At 41.1% G+C, this 15,863-nt stretch overlaps 1 protein-coding gene across 1 annotated transcript; it reads left to right on the top strand.

Moving 5' to 3' along the window:
- Positions 1-1,452: 1,452 nt before the first annotated feature.
- Positions 1,453-15,543, top strand: nat8l (N-acetyltransferase 8-like). The gene is made up of 3 exons (XM_017718790.2): positions 1,453-2,690; positions 4,251-4,415; positions 14,321-15,543. Exons 1-3 carry the CDS (start codon positions 2,396-2,398, stop codon positions 14,686-14,688), a joined length of 828 nt encoding a protein of 275 aa, XP_017574279.1. The 5' UTR covers positions 1,453-2,395; the 3' UTR covers positions 14,689-15,543.
- Positions 15,544-15,863: the final 320 nt, after the last annotated feature.

Here is a 15,863-nt window from a genome sequence, read left to right as displayed (position 1 = left end):
ACAGTACTGACATGACTTTTTTATTACATATTTTTATACATTATTTTCATATTTTTACTTTAAGCTAATTTGTATTGTTTTTGTTAAAAAAAAAACCAAAAACATAGTGGCCAAAACATCCATCCATCCATCCATCCATCCATCCATCCATTTCTCCGTCAGGATGGCGGGGGGGAGGTGCTGGAGCCTATCCCAGCAGTCATCGGGAGGAAGGCAGGATACACCCTGGACAGGTCGCCAGAGTGCTAACTGCCAAACGGCCAAAACGCTGAGTGTAATTTGTTCATATTAAGTTATAGCCGGAGGGTTTGATCAATTTGAAAACTGTTATTTCTGTGTTCAGACAAGCGTAGAGAACACACGAGTTCCAAATTTTATGGTCAACTTTGAGCCACTAAACACATCAGTGAAGTCTAAAGTGTAGCCCTAAATCAGATGTGTAAATCTGCAAGGTCCACAGGACAAAATGAAGAAAAGCCACACACGCTCAGTACATCACTCCGTCTCCGCTGGCGGAGCTCCGCGCGTGCGCATTAGCGCCCACCAGTCTACTGGTTGCAGGTGCTGATGCTGAGAAAAGAGCTCAGTGAGCAGCAGCGCTGAGATATTATTAATAATCAGCCATGAGAGAGAACTCTGTCGGTCTGACACGGTGCTCTGAGGGGCGGGGTGTGGATGCTGCATGGCGGAGACCCCGAGACTCGAGCTGAGTGTCTGTGTTTTTTTTTGTCGGTGTCTTGAGGAGGGGGAGGGGGAGGAGGAGGAGGGAGAGATCCAGTTCAAACTAGTTCAGTACAAAGCGATCGGAATGCGACCTTATTCAGATGGAGGAGGCTCAGCGGTGTTTAGCATGCAGGAGTTCGCCACGGACTGGATCTGGGCGGCGGCGGCGGCGGGGTGTGTGTGTGTGTGGGGGGGGGGGGTTGTTAATGTCATTTGGACTGTTTAATAAATGTTATCGTTGGAAATACACAAGCGGTTTGTCTGGCCCATTCGCCGTTTGCGCTTTTTGTCTGGCCCATTCGCCGTTTGCGCTTTTTGTCTGGCCCATTCGCCGTTTGCGCTTTGTGGCTTTGATGACTGGCTGCGTTCAAAACCGCACACTAGCGGATTAAAGAAAGTGAAAATAGTCCACCACTGAGTGATGCGCTCGGTAGTAACGTACGCAGAGAATGTGGTTTTGGATGCAGCCAGTGCTCGGGTGAGGAAGGGGGGATTGTCTGGTGTTTGGTTGATGAAACATCGTGAGCACCGTGTGGTCCATCACGCACGCACACACACACACCCACACCCACCCACCCACACAGACACAGTCTGAAACAAACAGGAGAGAAGGCGGGAAGCCCAAGACGAGCGGAGGGGGGGGGGGCTAGGGAACGAAAAACCCTCATCAGGAGCACTGCAGTGCAGCAAAAAACCCTTGCACACACACACACACACACACACACACCCCACGCTGGCGAGATGCGCCCCCCCCCGCAAAAAAAAAAAAAAACACAGACCAGCCCCATTTCACCACCAAAACCTGTACACGCACACACACACACACACAAGCGCTCGCACACACGGACTTAGGGCTGAGAGTCGATTCTCCGATTCCATTCGTTTGACTCCGAAGCTTCTGCACTAGATTCCACACAGTGATGCTGTGCGGACTGCACTGTTGACTGCATACGTACAATATGAGATGTTTATATATCGCATTATATATAACTAAATATATATAAAAAAGAGAGAGGCTTACAATCGCCGGTGCTAATCCACCCACCAAAACAGGGAATAAAGTTTAGCCTGTTGTTCGTTTAACCAGAGTAAGCTCACACAAACAACCAATCAATATCTAACATAACAGTGTATTATAATGGCTATAAAACTGTAAAGGCTGCACTTTTTATCACTTTTTCTGTTGCCAGATTTTCGCTTAAAATCTGAATTCAAGTAGACTCCAAACAGACCCCCCCATGAGCTCTCTCTCTCTTCAGCTCTGAACATCCCCTCATCTCTCTCTCTCTCTCATTTTTCCATCTCTCTCCTCGCATCTCCTCCTCTCTTTCTCTATATCTCTCTATCCCCGTCGTTTTTTGTCAGGGATATTTCTCCTTTGATCTCTCTCCTCCTATAGCAGCCATGTGGCGGTCTCTCTTATCCAGTCAGCGCGCAGCAGTAAGCCCCGCCCTCAGCAGCGCGTGCGCGGCGGTGTATAAATATCGCCGAAGGTCCGCCGGCATCTCCCGGTCGTGACTAAGCTCAGGGTTGCAGCATCACATCCTTTTTTTTCTTTCCATAACCAACACAACAGACGAAAACCCATCAGTTCATTCATCCGTTCCGTTCTCTTTCATTTTTTCGCGTTTGTTTTCCCCCCGTTTTTCTTTCCCAAATTTAGCCGGTTTGCATGCATTGTTCGTCTCCAAAAATGGTTTGCGAGACTGAAATTGTTGCAGACGAACACGAGTCCATACCGGGGGCAGAGCGCGAGCCTCTCGCCGTCTCTCCCGCGCGTATGTGGCCGCCCAGTCCCGGTAAAGGCGCGAGACGCGAACAGGTTTTCATTCGCGAGTTCGAGCGCGGGGACCACGCGGAGGTGCGGCGCATTTTCTATGAGGGGATCATGGAGCGGATACCAAACACTGCTTTCCGGGGGCTCAGACAGCAGCCACACACTCAGCTCCTCTACGCAGTGCTGACAGGTAAGCGGACGCGGGCAGAGCGCGCGCTGCAGCATGCCACGCTTTCCCTCCTTTCTCCTCAGTGTGCATGCGGAATGAGTCGCCGGGTGCATGTGGTTCCTCACAGGCTGTGCGAGTCATTCTGATGATTACAGGACATTTTAGGTCTAGCCAGCCCGAGAACCGATTCATGTGACTGATCACTGGCTGAAAATCCTTTGTCTCGGTGCATGATCGCCTTAGAACTTGCGTAAATCCGCCTCCCCAGTGCGGAGGAACGGACACAGTCTGCACATCTGCATCCCATAAAGCGGCTGGTGTTTCAGAAGCATGCTGTGTGCACGCAGCTGGCGAAGGCCGGCTGGGTGAATGAATGAATGCATGCGTGAATGCGTAAGCGAGTGGATGAATGAATGAATGAAGGGGTGTTAACGGGTTCAGTCCAGACTGCACGTATGCTAGATTTACACTCTTTCTCTCTGATGCTCGAGGTGTCTGGCTAAGTTTCTGGCATGCTGCGTATTTAGCCTGAAAGGAAATCCAACTGCACCCCATTCAAAACGCTTTTAAAACCCCAGTTTAGCTCCAACCTTCACAATGACTGTTTATTTAGGCTCAGCATTGCCCTGTTATTTAAGGCCAGGAGTGCCCAGTACTGGCCCTGGGGAGTTTAGATCCAACACACCTGGCTCTAATGCCCCTGAAGGCCTTCATTACCTGGATCAGGTTTGTTAGATTTGGGTTGTAGCTAAACTCTGAAGGGTGGTACACACTACAGACTAGGATTAGGCACCCCTGATTTAGCCTAACTGGTGCCCTGACCCATAGTGTCAGGCTCCGATCCTCACAGGCCAAAACGCGAAACTTCAGCACACTGTCTTATTAAACACACCTATTTCAGCTCTTACGCTAATTAGTAAGGCCTTAATGAACTGAATTCAGAATGGTAGATGAGGTTTAACTCTAATCATTACAGCACTTTGGCCTGGGAGATCTCCAGTTTGACATGGTTTAGAAATTAAAATTCACCAAGCTAATGAAATGGTAAAGTAGAGGTTTAAATGACCGACGAGTCACCTCAAGTCTATAAAGCCCGCGTCAACTTTCCCTGAAGTGTGTGTAAATGTGTGTATGGGGGGGATGGAGTGGAGTTGAGTGGGCAGTAGGACTGAGTGTAGATGCTCCACAGCGCCAGTGTTGGTGAAGCGGACAGAAGCGGTATTACAGCACATGTGGCGCAGCTTTTCTGTCTGCGCGCTCAGGAGCGTCACCGTGTGGCCATACCTCCAAATAACCAACACCAATTCAAACTACCATCTTGACTTCTGCTTGAAACAGCTTCACAGTCCTATTCCACTGACATCAGACTATTAGTACTTGAATATTATTGCCCCATTATTCATCCTTTTCACAAGGATTAAGTATAATGTTTAATAGATTGCCCATTATATAATTTTGCTCTGTGTTAAAATGTATGATTGCCTGTTCTGTATATTTGTGGGTCTTTCCTCTACCAAAAATCACACTTTTTGGTTCTCTTTTCTGACAGGTGACGTTTATTTTTCTTCCATTTCTCCATAGTAATGTGCTTTGTTATGACCAAGTCCGTCATGCTGACATGCTGCACACCGCTCATTCTAATGGGAGCGCGCTACTACTACAGCAGAACAATCATCCTCAACTACCTGGACTACGCATTCCACACAGATATGGCTGATATTGAGGCATACTACATGAAACCAACAGGTAAGAGGAACAATAGCTGTGCAGTTTGTGATTGTTTACAGGTTGCAAATGAGGATCTGAGTACTAGAATTCTGATCTCTAGCAATTCACTGAAGCTAAACTCTACCCTGTTCTGTTTAAATCTGTGCCATCATCAGCTAATGTGCCCAGGCATAAATATATATACTAGCAATAACCCCAGTGCATCTCACCTCTAGTCCTAGAGAACCCCTTGAAATAAGTTTTCACTGCTCAAAAATACCTAATTCAACTGATTTCAATCAGGTGTGATAGAGTACGGAGCACTAACCCTTCACAAAGAGTTGCCAGCAGTGGTGCGACATCACATTGGTCATAAACACTTCCCTTTAGTGGTCCAGCACGGGTTAATTGGCTGTAGTGATGCTTTGATGCAGTGGAATCATAAAATATGCAGCAAGTCTGTGCTCAGTTTGGGCTTGGCTCACTGCTCAGGGTCACGTGGGTCTATTGATCGCGGGAGGGGAAAAATCGCTGATACACACTTTGCTGCCGCATAGCACCAAGAATGATGAGACTCGTTTCTGCTGCTCTTGTGCAGAGAGATGCAATCTGACATTCTTGGTTTAGTTTTACTGTAATTTGCAAGTTTCTCACTGCATATTATTTAAATTAAGTCTGTTTTTCAATTTCAAATTATGGTGCACGATTGGACATTAATCAAAGCACGTATAACAAAATGCTTTGATTATATAGCAAATGTTTTTAAAAGTTTCAAATAAGTGTCCCCATCTAGAAACAGTTTACTCTTCAGTAGATAAAACTAGATAAAAAGGCTTGGAGTCATCACCCACCCCTCTCAAAACACAAATACCACTAAAACAATCAATGTCAAGTGTCTAAAACATGGCTAGAATGTGGACTGGTTGGCTCAGAAAGTCATGTTATTTCCTATGTTTTCTATCGCATCAGCAAATGCTTACTTCAGCCTAAGGATGGTTCTGAATTCAATTCAATTCATAATAATGATTTTGTTCTAGTAAATCAAAACAAAACACACACATAGTTTGGTCAACACATCACCAAGCTATAACAATGCATAACAAATCACAATAAAGACATACAGAGAGGAAGGGAATAAAAATAAACCACCTTACCACACACACATCTGTGTCCACCAGGCTGTGGTCTCTGCACAGTTCAACCAATCAATACTCTAATCTCCTCTACATTGTATATGTGTATGGACAAAAGAAACAAATTGGCTGCCACTAAAGGGCAGGTGCCCCAGTGTGTATAACAAAAACATTGTTGAGTAGGGGGGGTAGTAAGGGGTGGGGGCTGTTTCTGAATATATGGCAGGAGTCCTGAAAAGAAGTAGCTTTTCTTCCTTACCATTTTCTAGCACAATATCTCCTAGTAAGAGCCTGGATGGTCTATTAATACATCCCCTACTGAGTGAATTCAGAATTCAGTGAATTCTCTACTGAGTGATGCATCAATAGACTCCCTATAGTGATTAACAGCAAAGTCCATAAGGACTCCTGTGGCTACAAAGGTGTATAGTCAGTTCAAGGTCTGCTTGTTTCTGTTAGGTTGTCATACCTATATATTGTCTATTTATATATATAGTATATTTAATAGTATATTTATATATATATCAGTAATATGTGTATACTGTCGAAAGGTATTACCAGAATGTACATTAGTGAAGCACAGGCTGTTGTCCTCAAAAACATCACCTGATTGTTCTAGAATACCAGCTCGGTACAGGGTTCTTATTTTAGCAGAGATAAAGGGAGAGTATGAGAGTTGGGTCAGGAGATGGGGGAAGGTGTAAAGCAGAGTCTTGCACGCACATGTGCGCATGTGTGCGTGTGGTGGTTTTGCATATTGGTTGCATGCAGACAAAGGGGTCTCCCTGGGGAAGCTCTCTCCCTCACTGTCTCTGTCTCTCTATGTTAATGTGGAAGCCTCCCTCGTTCCTGCTGCAGGAGGAACCATGTTATCTGTCAGGCTCAGAGAGATGCTCCTTTAATGTTGCAGCTTTGCATTTTTTTACAGCTCACTTTGATTATCCTCACAGAGGGGTAATCCATTTATTATGTGCATATGACAATAGCAGTAGTGCCATTCAGATAATGGAAGCATATGGAGGAATGGTTAACATTAGACAGTGCCCATCTACAGTGTACACTATAGGAGCCAAATACACCAATAAGCTACTTGAGGCCTTGTGTTACAATGATTCTTCTGTGGTTAAGGGGCACAACATGGAGTGGAGTAAAACCCCCTTATCCATAGTATCCCCGTAACATGTGTACAAGTGTCCTATTGCCTTGATAAAACATCAATATGTGATAATACACCAGAGTTCAATGAATAACTTTCATTTATTATTAACAATAATTACTATAAACAATTCTTCCACAAAGCAAAGTAGTTCACCAACACTAAGCTATGGTTGCCAAGCCATGTAATGGTCTAAGATTATTCCATTTGCCTGGGGGTTTTTGATAACATGGCACATTAATGCAGAATTAATTTGGTTATATGAGTAAATACAACAAGCACTGTACAGTGACACTGACACAACCAATCAGATTTTAGAACTGGAACAGTCTTTTTTCTAAATATAATAACTGATATACCAACCACATTTTGTATCATGATTACTTTTTATATGTTTGACTTCACACATTAAAAAGCATATAAGGAGGTTATTTTCATGTAGAACATCTCTCAACTCTCATCAAACTGGACCTTTTTGTGCAAGGCTGGTTTTTAAGTATGAAAGTCACCAAAGCTGCATACATCAACAACAGAATGTGGTTGAACCACCATTTAAAAGTCAAAATGGTCCTTAAAGCCCAAGGAATTAAGTGTGTCTCTTGAAGTCCAGGTCATTAAGTAGTAGAACATTGACACACATCATCTTACAATCCAGTTTGCACCACGCAGTAGTAGCACTGGCCTGAAGCCCCTCAGCATAGTAAGGTGTAATTGACTCCCCCTCCCCCTCAACTCCACTCATATCATGTGCTTTAAACGCAGCCTGTGTGTGTGTTACTGGAACAGAAGGCATGGCGTCTTTATGATGTTAGGGTCACGACCTCTAGCTGGGTTAGGCTCTTAATTATCAGGAAGTTCACAGGAAACGAGGCTACAGACACATGCGCACACACCTGAGAGAAAGTGGTGGAAAGAAACACACACACACACTCATGTAGCACCATTAAAGAATGACTGCTGGTGTTACAGGGCAGACTGTTTCATATTAATACATGTATGGCTACTAAAATATTAAGCTTATTTTTTTTATAAAATGCCTACAATACATTTATTATTAATAATTGAAATTTTTTTTATTAATAAATAAAAAAATTCTTTGGCCAAGCAATGTAGTTTACAATAGCCTGTGGTTGCCAAGCAACACAATGGTGAAAGACTGTTCCACAAGCAGCACAACAGACCTCTGGAGCAATGCATCATTCAGCAGTCGGCATCATGCCAATATTAGGAACACAAGTATTTTTAATAAATGGTGTTTTTGAAACCTGATACACTTTATCCTACGTACATTCCCTTTTTTGACACTTGACACAGCTCGTTGGTTTGCGTGGTGTACCAGTTTTACAATGTCAATTCAGTGCACAGCAGTGTTAGCATGCATGTAGCAATAGTCGTATTTCAGCTCTTATCGTCCTTATAATTCAGAGCATCTGGCAACATTTAAAGAAAAAAGGTCCTTATAGCACTGGGTTTGGAACATGTTTGTTTATCACAGAATTTTATGTTAGTTTTTTTGCTTAGACCTAGAGGTCCTACATGGTTCTGATGGCATTTTTCGAAGACTGCAGGACTTCAGAAGTCTATGGTTCTTGGCACATTAAAACATCATTTGTTAATGCGCACAGTAATGTGCATATATAGTGAGTATTTTACAACGGCTTCAGTAGAGGGTCAGCCAATCGGATTTTAGAATGGGAAATCTGTTTTATAAAGCATAGTTTACAGTGGCAGCACATAGATATCCATGGTGGTCCTCCCACACCGACACGCAGTAAGCATTGTAACAGAATGGACAAAGATATAAAGCTGTGAGCAAGACTGTGTTTGTGCTTACACACATGCACAACATTAAAACTAAAAACTAAAACTAACCAAGAGCTGCACTTCCACAGTGATTAATACCCTCACAGTATCAGCCCTGCAGCTAATGGAGCCATCACACACACACACACACACACAGTGTATGTGTGTGGTGCCATGGTGCATGAGATGTGAATGTGAGACTGTGTGATTGTATGTAGAGTCAGGATGTGACTTATGGATGGATATATATATATATATATTTATATATATATATATATATATATATATATATGTGGGTGTGGGTGTGTGTGAAAGATAGCATGCAAACATGTCAAGAGATGTTAAGTGTTGAGAGCATATGAAGGTGTGTATTTGGTTTCCTTAGCAGTTTGTGCAATTGTCATTACATTAACCCAGTATGAAGATTCACTTCACTTGAACTACAGAGCTGTAGCTGTGCATGCCATGTGCAGTTTACAGTCAAAATGACTCTCCACAAATGTGAATGAGGGCTTAAATGAGTTTAACATTGCATTTATGTCAAAATGTTAAGTCAAATACTGAAGCTTTAAAAGGAACCCTTTTTCAGACAAACATGACAAATTTATGCAGTGTAAAGTTGTCAAGCTCTGGGGCATCATTCTGTAGGCCAATCTTTCAATATGTTAAATTACATACAGCTTAAAAAGAAAAAATAATGACCAAATCAAAAATATAATGATCAAGTATATACAACATCCTATGATAAGTGCTCAACAGGCCAGTATTAAACTTTTTAAAAATTCAAATCAAATCACGTTTATCATCATTTCACATTTACACATGTGGAAGGTGAGTGTAAATCTTAGGTACGTAGCCCCCTTATTGAATTTAAATACAAAAAATATATAAATATCTAAGAAAAAAAAACATTATATATATATATATATATATATATATATATATATATATATATACACACACACACACACACACACACACACACACACACACACACACACACACACACACACACACACACATATATATATATATATATATATATATATATATATATATATATATATATATATATATATATATATATATATAAATATTCACACACAGAGTCTGAATATACACATATACACAATATACACTAGTATTGCACTATTCCAGTGTACAGTTGTACAGTAATAAGTTATGACATAAAACTATGAAATGTGCTGTTGTACAAATTCCGCATGTGCAGTTAGTCTGAGGTAGATAATAAATGAGATGCAGGTACACAGGAGATAGAATACTGATATAGAATCTTCCAGATTGTCCAGGATATGTATAGATGTACAAGATGTCTATTTATATGTGCAAGTACAGATTTGCTAGATCGAAGGTGTAGAGGATCAGAGTGAGTCTCATGAGTTGTGGATGAGGTGGAGATTCATAACCATACATGCATTTAATTTTTTTTGCAGATACTCAAAATATAAAAATAGTTAAAAGCACTTCCCTAGTAATTAAATGACCTATTACTTAATTTTATCTGTGCTTTATGCATACTTTCAGCTGTGCATGTGAGATGTCAGTGGGAAACTATGTATAATTATTTAAATAAGTATACAGAGCTTGGTATATGTATTAGTCCATATGTGGTGTGTAAGCTTTCAGGTTGTGATGATGGACAGACTTGGTTTTGCTGGGGTGAGCATGGCAGATCCATACTGCCAGCATGCTCTCTTTTCCCTAGGGCCATGTACATGGGGGAGGGGAGCGAAAGGTGGGGCAAAAAAAGACTGCAGAGATGCAGCATGTTGCAGTATGTGGTGTAGAAAACACCTTGCTTACAACATCGCAGTACCTATTAATAAGAATATTATGAACACAGTCACGTTGAAGCTTGTCAATATTGTAATGCACCACTTCTGCTGTTAGTTATATCTAAAACAACCTACAATCTTTTCTAACTCAAGATCTTTTCCAGCTATTCCCTCATCCTATGGAAGTTAGAAGGATTCTCTTAAGAAAATGCCTGGACGTAACACATTACAGGCTCAGCTTTCTTTATGTAATCGGTTTTGAATTATGGCTAATCATTTTAGGATGAACAGCAGACAGGGAGAGCGAGTAATATGAGAAAACATTAAGCATTACTTAAACTACTATTACCAGTTTCCTGGCCTAAAACCAGGTTGTAATATGCCATCTTGAAATAATAAGGGAATGTTTAAATATTCCACATTTGGAAAGTCCACTTCACCAATATTTAAACATCATCATTATTGTTTTGACTAAGTTCTAATAGGCCATTAACTTGTCCACATCTGCGCTCTTGCTCTCTGTTTGGATATACAGTATCAGTTTCACCTCTAACATATTTGTTAAAGTAGGGGTCATTAGAGATAGGGCAAGATGGAGGCAGATGATCCGCTGTGGCGACCCCTAAAGGGAGCTGCCGAAAGAAGAAGAGGGGTCATTAGAGTGGCTCAAGTGTGGCTGCAGGTCTTCATTCCAAGCAGGTGCCCACGTCATTCTCCTTGTTAGATGGTCTCAGTCTTGAAACAATATGAAGTGTGCTGCTTGTTTGGACTGAAAACCTGCAGATAAGGACGGTGACCCCTGTGTTACAAGGAAATGATCTTTTTCTATATTATTTTCAGAATTAAATCAGGGTGATGTTAAGTCATTCAGAGAGGTTTGATGTGAATTGCTTTATTGTAAAGAAACTTTCAAAATTATTCAAAGTGGTAGTGAAAGGAACCAGATGTCTGACGTGTTTAATGCCTCTTAACAGCTACTTCATACAAAAATTGTTACTTAAAAATGACTACAAACACACTGTATAGTGCTTGAGACATTATTCTACAAATGCTTTGAGATCAGTGTAAAATGTATTATTTAATATCCATTCCTAGTGGAGTAGTACATGCAGGGTGCCATAAGACAATTTAATTCCTAAAGAAAACTTATTTCTTCAGATTTACCACCTTTTTACCATTATCAAAGCTACATATGGAAGCTCATAAGACACAGTTGGTGTCACTGGTCATTTTGGATATTGGATAAAATGGCTGTATTTGAGTTCATTGCCACGTTTGGTTCCTATGACAGCCACTGTACAGAAATTAGAGTTGATACATTTCTCTACACAGAACCATTTCACATCAAACCAATCTGAATTACTCAGTTTAAATGATATAGTTATTGGTGGAATTTCTCCTTAAAGCCTCTAGATCAAGAGTATTAAATTCCTATCCTGGAGAACAGGTCTACAGCACAGTTTGCTGATTTCCCTGCTCTGGTAATTACCCGATTTACTGGATGTATCTGAGCAGGGAAAACAACACAGTGTGCTAGACAGTGGCCTTCAGGACTAGAGCTGAATACTCCATCTCCAGATCTTGGCCTACACTGATGATCCAGTGAGAAGTCATGCTTTGTGTCCTCAATCTATAAATTATTCGCCACTCTAAGCAGTGACATGCTCTTTGTTGGTCACTGCACTGTAAGTCCACACATGGCAGCTGATTTAGCATTCCAAATTAACACTCTACACACACATGATTTTCCTGGCTCTGATTCTTTCAAAACAGATGGCGGGGAGTGCTTCAAACCTAACACACACACACACACACACACACACACACACACACACACACACATGCACACACACACACGCACACACACACACACACACACAAGCTGCACTCTTCTTTATCATAGAGGTGATGGGCATGTTCAGTGCAGTCTCTAGTTTAATCTCCTGTCTATCTGGACTGGGTCTGAGATCAGTTGCTGGACATGTGACAGAAAAGGAATAGCTGGCCCTCAGTAAAACTACCTGGACAAAAGACAAGTGAAAAGACTATGGATGGCTTAATCTGCCTTGTATTTCAATAATGCAGGATTAGAATTTTAGGCCAGAGGTCCATCATCAGTATCTAGCAGAATGTTGTCATGACTAAGCCAGGAAAGTACATAAACGTTAAAACACAAAGATTATCAATAACGTAATCCAATGGTAATAGATAAGGCTCTGTATTATAGTGCAGGAATCTTAAACCATAGTGTAGTGAGGGACAGACTTTAGGTTCTAAAGATTTACAGTGTTCTGATATAATAATTAAAAGGCATAGTAACTGAAAATATCCACCTGGCCCCTAGACGACAGTTGTTGTGGTGAGTAAAACAAGCATACAGGATGCTTAATCCAATAATTCCCAAGAAGCCTTAAAACACTGCAAACACAGGAATCCTGGGTCATCATCCCGCTGCAGTAAAGTAACTACTGAATGAGTGAGTGACAGCTGAATGACATAGGCTTTGGCTTTAGGGGAAAAAAACGAATGCTCCCACAGGCGTTGTCTGTGTTGTCCCTCATGACAGCACATTTAGGTTTTTGCCAGTGGGATTCAAACAGACAGGAGGTGGGATGTGGAAGTGAAAAATATTACTGGTAATGATATTTTTTCCCCCATCAACTGTTACACACTAATGCAATCAAAACTCTGAAGACATTTAGAGGCGAATACCAGTCCTTTCATTTTGATGGAAGATTATGGGAAAACAAGCAATTTGACATTTAAATGGTATGATGCTTAATAGGATCAGTTACATGAACTTATGCTGTAAAATGGAAAAGGCCCATTTTGACCGCAGACAGACTGCAAAGAAATCATTTTGGCAAGCATTCTAACATGGCTAATTACGAATATAAGCTCATAGCCAGTTAGCATGATTGTGCTATTGATTGTTAGCAACATTAGCATTTTCACTAAACTGCTCCTTTAATAACATTTTTCATACCTACAGAACATCTTCTGACACGAATACTGATCCTCTGTCTAGTGTAACAGCAAGAAGCTCAGAGTACCGTGTGCTGACCCCACAGTTTCACATTTCAGAAGATATGTGGTCCTGTTTGTAGCTACATTCATGCTGACAGACATTACAAATGAAACCCTTTGGGTATCCTATGACTTGGATCAAGCTGCTAGTGTGATGGGAAGCCCCATCCAAATACTATCCAAGTTGCATTTATATATTAATCAATGATCCACTCAGTCTAAGCTCGCTGCTCAGCCCACGTCTTTTAGCATATGCTATTTTTAAAACGACCTCTATCACTTTCTCCATTACCATCTCATTAATAATGCATCAATAATTCATTTGAAATATGCCTCATATAACAACCACCAGCTGGACTAATGAATAGCATTGAGCCTAGTTGCCAAATGGAAATCGCTGGACTTCAGGCTGCATGAAAGTATCAGCCTGAGGGCTCTGAGGTAGAAAGACATCCAGTTACTAAGACAATATGTTCTCAGACAGGAAGCAATGTGCTCTTGGAAAGTGGAATACGCTGACTGAGGACAGCACCCAGGAGATCAATTCTTTTTAGGGAAAAACCAACAGTGATGTCTATCGTTTTCAGGGAGCCCTGAAGTTCACGCGAGTGCAAAGGAGAATGATTGTATGTAGTCCTTTCTGTAGCTGACTTTGTGCTGGTGAAATGAGCAAATTAGTTCATAAGCACTTTTGAGTCAACTAAAAAGCCATGATGACAGAATTTACCTTGAAACTGATAGCAAAGGTAGTAGTACTGCTCGATAGCAAAACAATACTCTTGTACGCAATATTTACCAAACCCATTTTTTTCAGAATACTATATTTTAATGAACATTCATTTTTGGACTCTATTCATAAAATCACTGATGGAGTTTCTAGCAGCCACATTACTCTGAACTCTTCACTCGTATGGATATGCAAATAGAACAAGTCAAATTAGCTTGCAGTTCAATTCACATGCAATGTTAATGTAGCATTAGCTCATTAAATATCCAAAAAACATCTCATTCTCACTGCTGTATTTTCAGGTTCTTGTTTCTGGGTTGCGGTTCTGGAAGGCAAGGTGGTGGGCATTGTAGCGGCACAGGGACGAGAAGAAGACAACACTGTGGAGCTGCGGCGCATGTCTGTGGACTCTCGTTTCCGTGGGAAAGGCATCGCGAAGGCACTGGGCCGGAGGGTACTGGAGTTCGCCATGCTCAACAACTACTCGGCTGTGGTTCTGGGAACGACAGCAGTCAAGATGGCCGCCCACAAGCTGTACGAATCGCTGGGTTTCCAGAGGGTGGGCGAGAGCGAGGACTACACCCTGCCCAGAATGAGCCGCTCGTTCTTCGAGAGGCTCTTCTTCCAGATCCGTTACAGCCGCTATCGGCTACAGCTCCACGAAGAGTGAGAGAATGTGAGAGTGAACGAAAGCATGAACGGAAGCGTGAACGTGAGATCGTGTGTGAGAGAGTGTAAACGCAGACAACAACCCTCTAAATCACCCAAACCCAACCCACTCCTTCTAAACCAACTTATTTATTATTTTTTTAAGAGGTTGTACGTGTTCTTTTTACCACTACTTCTATTCATTCTTAAACTGCTTTTTTTAGTTGATGTTTTTGGAATTTAGCTAATGTTTCTTTATTATAGTCATTCTTTTTACCTTTATCTTCTTCCCACAAAAACATAGTGTCAACAATTGAACTCCCTAGTTTATATATATATATCTATATGTAGAATCGAAATCTTTCTCTTGGTAAGAGAAACTCCCCGTACTAACCAAATATACACACACCAGACCAAGGCAATAGGTCGGTCTGTCAGACTCTCTTTTGCATCCATTGTAAGGGCTGATCTGATAGCTAGCATGGACTTTTCTCAAAGATGGGGGAAGCAATGGAGGGGTGTAGAGAGGAAAGGTTGATGGGTACTGTTCAGTCTCAGTCCAGCCTTTCCAATGTTACACCACTCTTTTAGAAATACAAAAACACATGTGAAACTTTTCAATCTGAAAGGCTGGTGACTCTAGCAGTCAACCAAATGATATCTAACCGAAGCACAGCAAGTCTTTTATATATCTTATGAAGAAGAAGTGAAAAGAAATAGTAAAGTCACCACTAACAAAAGTAATTCAGTAATAAAGGCAATCCTGCAGAGCTAGAGCTTCATGTAGATTAGCTCTGTAGAAGTTAATTCTGGTGATTTTACTGTGAAGAAGCAAAAAGAGTCTATATATATATATACACATACATATATATATATGCACACACACGTGTGTGTATATATATATATATATATATATATATATATATATATATATATATATATATATATATAAATATATAAATATTAGTAACTCTTTTTGCCTCTTTTTACTGACTTTTTTTAAATACCAGGCTCGCTCTTCAGTTTTTTCTGAAGTCTGTATGAATAGATGTTATTGACTTATTACGTTGTGTAATGTCATAATACTACTGTATTAGACACACCTAAATTGGAATTAACTGACCATAATTAAAGATGATAATTTGCAGTCAGTGAAATTTGATTTGACTGTTACAGAACCTCAAGTCAATTTCATTA

The sequence above is a fragment of the Pygocentrus nattereri genome, chromosome 2 (assembly GCF_015220715.1).
Source record: "Pygocentrus nattereri isolate fPygNat1 chromosome 2, fPygNat1.pri, whole genome shotgun sequence".
In the NCBI taxonomy this organism is placed as follows: domain Eukaryota; kingdom Metazoa; phylum Chordata; class Actinopteri; order Characiformes; family Serrasalmidae; genus Pygocentrus; species Pygocentrus nattereri.
The sequence above is the reverse complement of the archived record's forward strand: the minus strand, read 5'-3'. Positions and strand labels throughout refer to the sequence as shown.

Excerpts from the sequence above, each read along its gene's own strand:
- nat8l (XM_017718790.2), top strand. The coding sequence starts at position 2,396 with ATGCATTGTTCGTCTCCAAAAATGGTTTGCGAGACTGAAATTGTTGCA. Across the intron at positions 2,691-4,250 it reads CCTCTACGCAGTGCTGACAG|TAATGTGCTTTGTTATGACC; the intron begins GTAAGCGGACGC and ends ATTTCTCCATAG. Across the intron at positions 4,416-14,320 it reads ATACTACATGAAACCAACAG|GTTCTTGTTTCTGGGTTGCG; the intron begins GTAAGAGGAACA and ends CTGTATTTTCAG.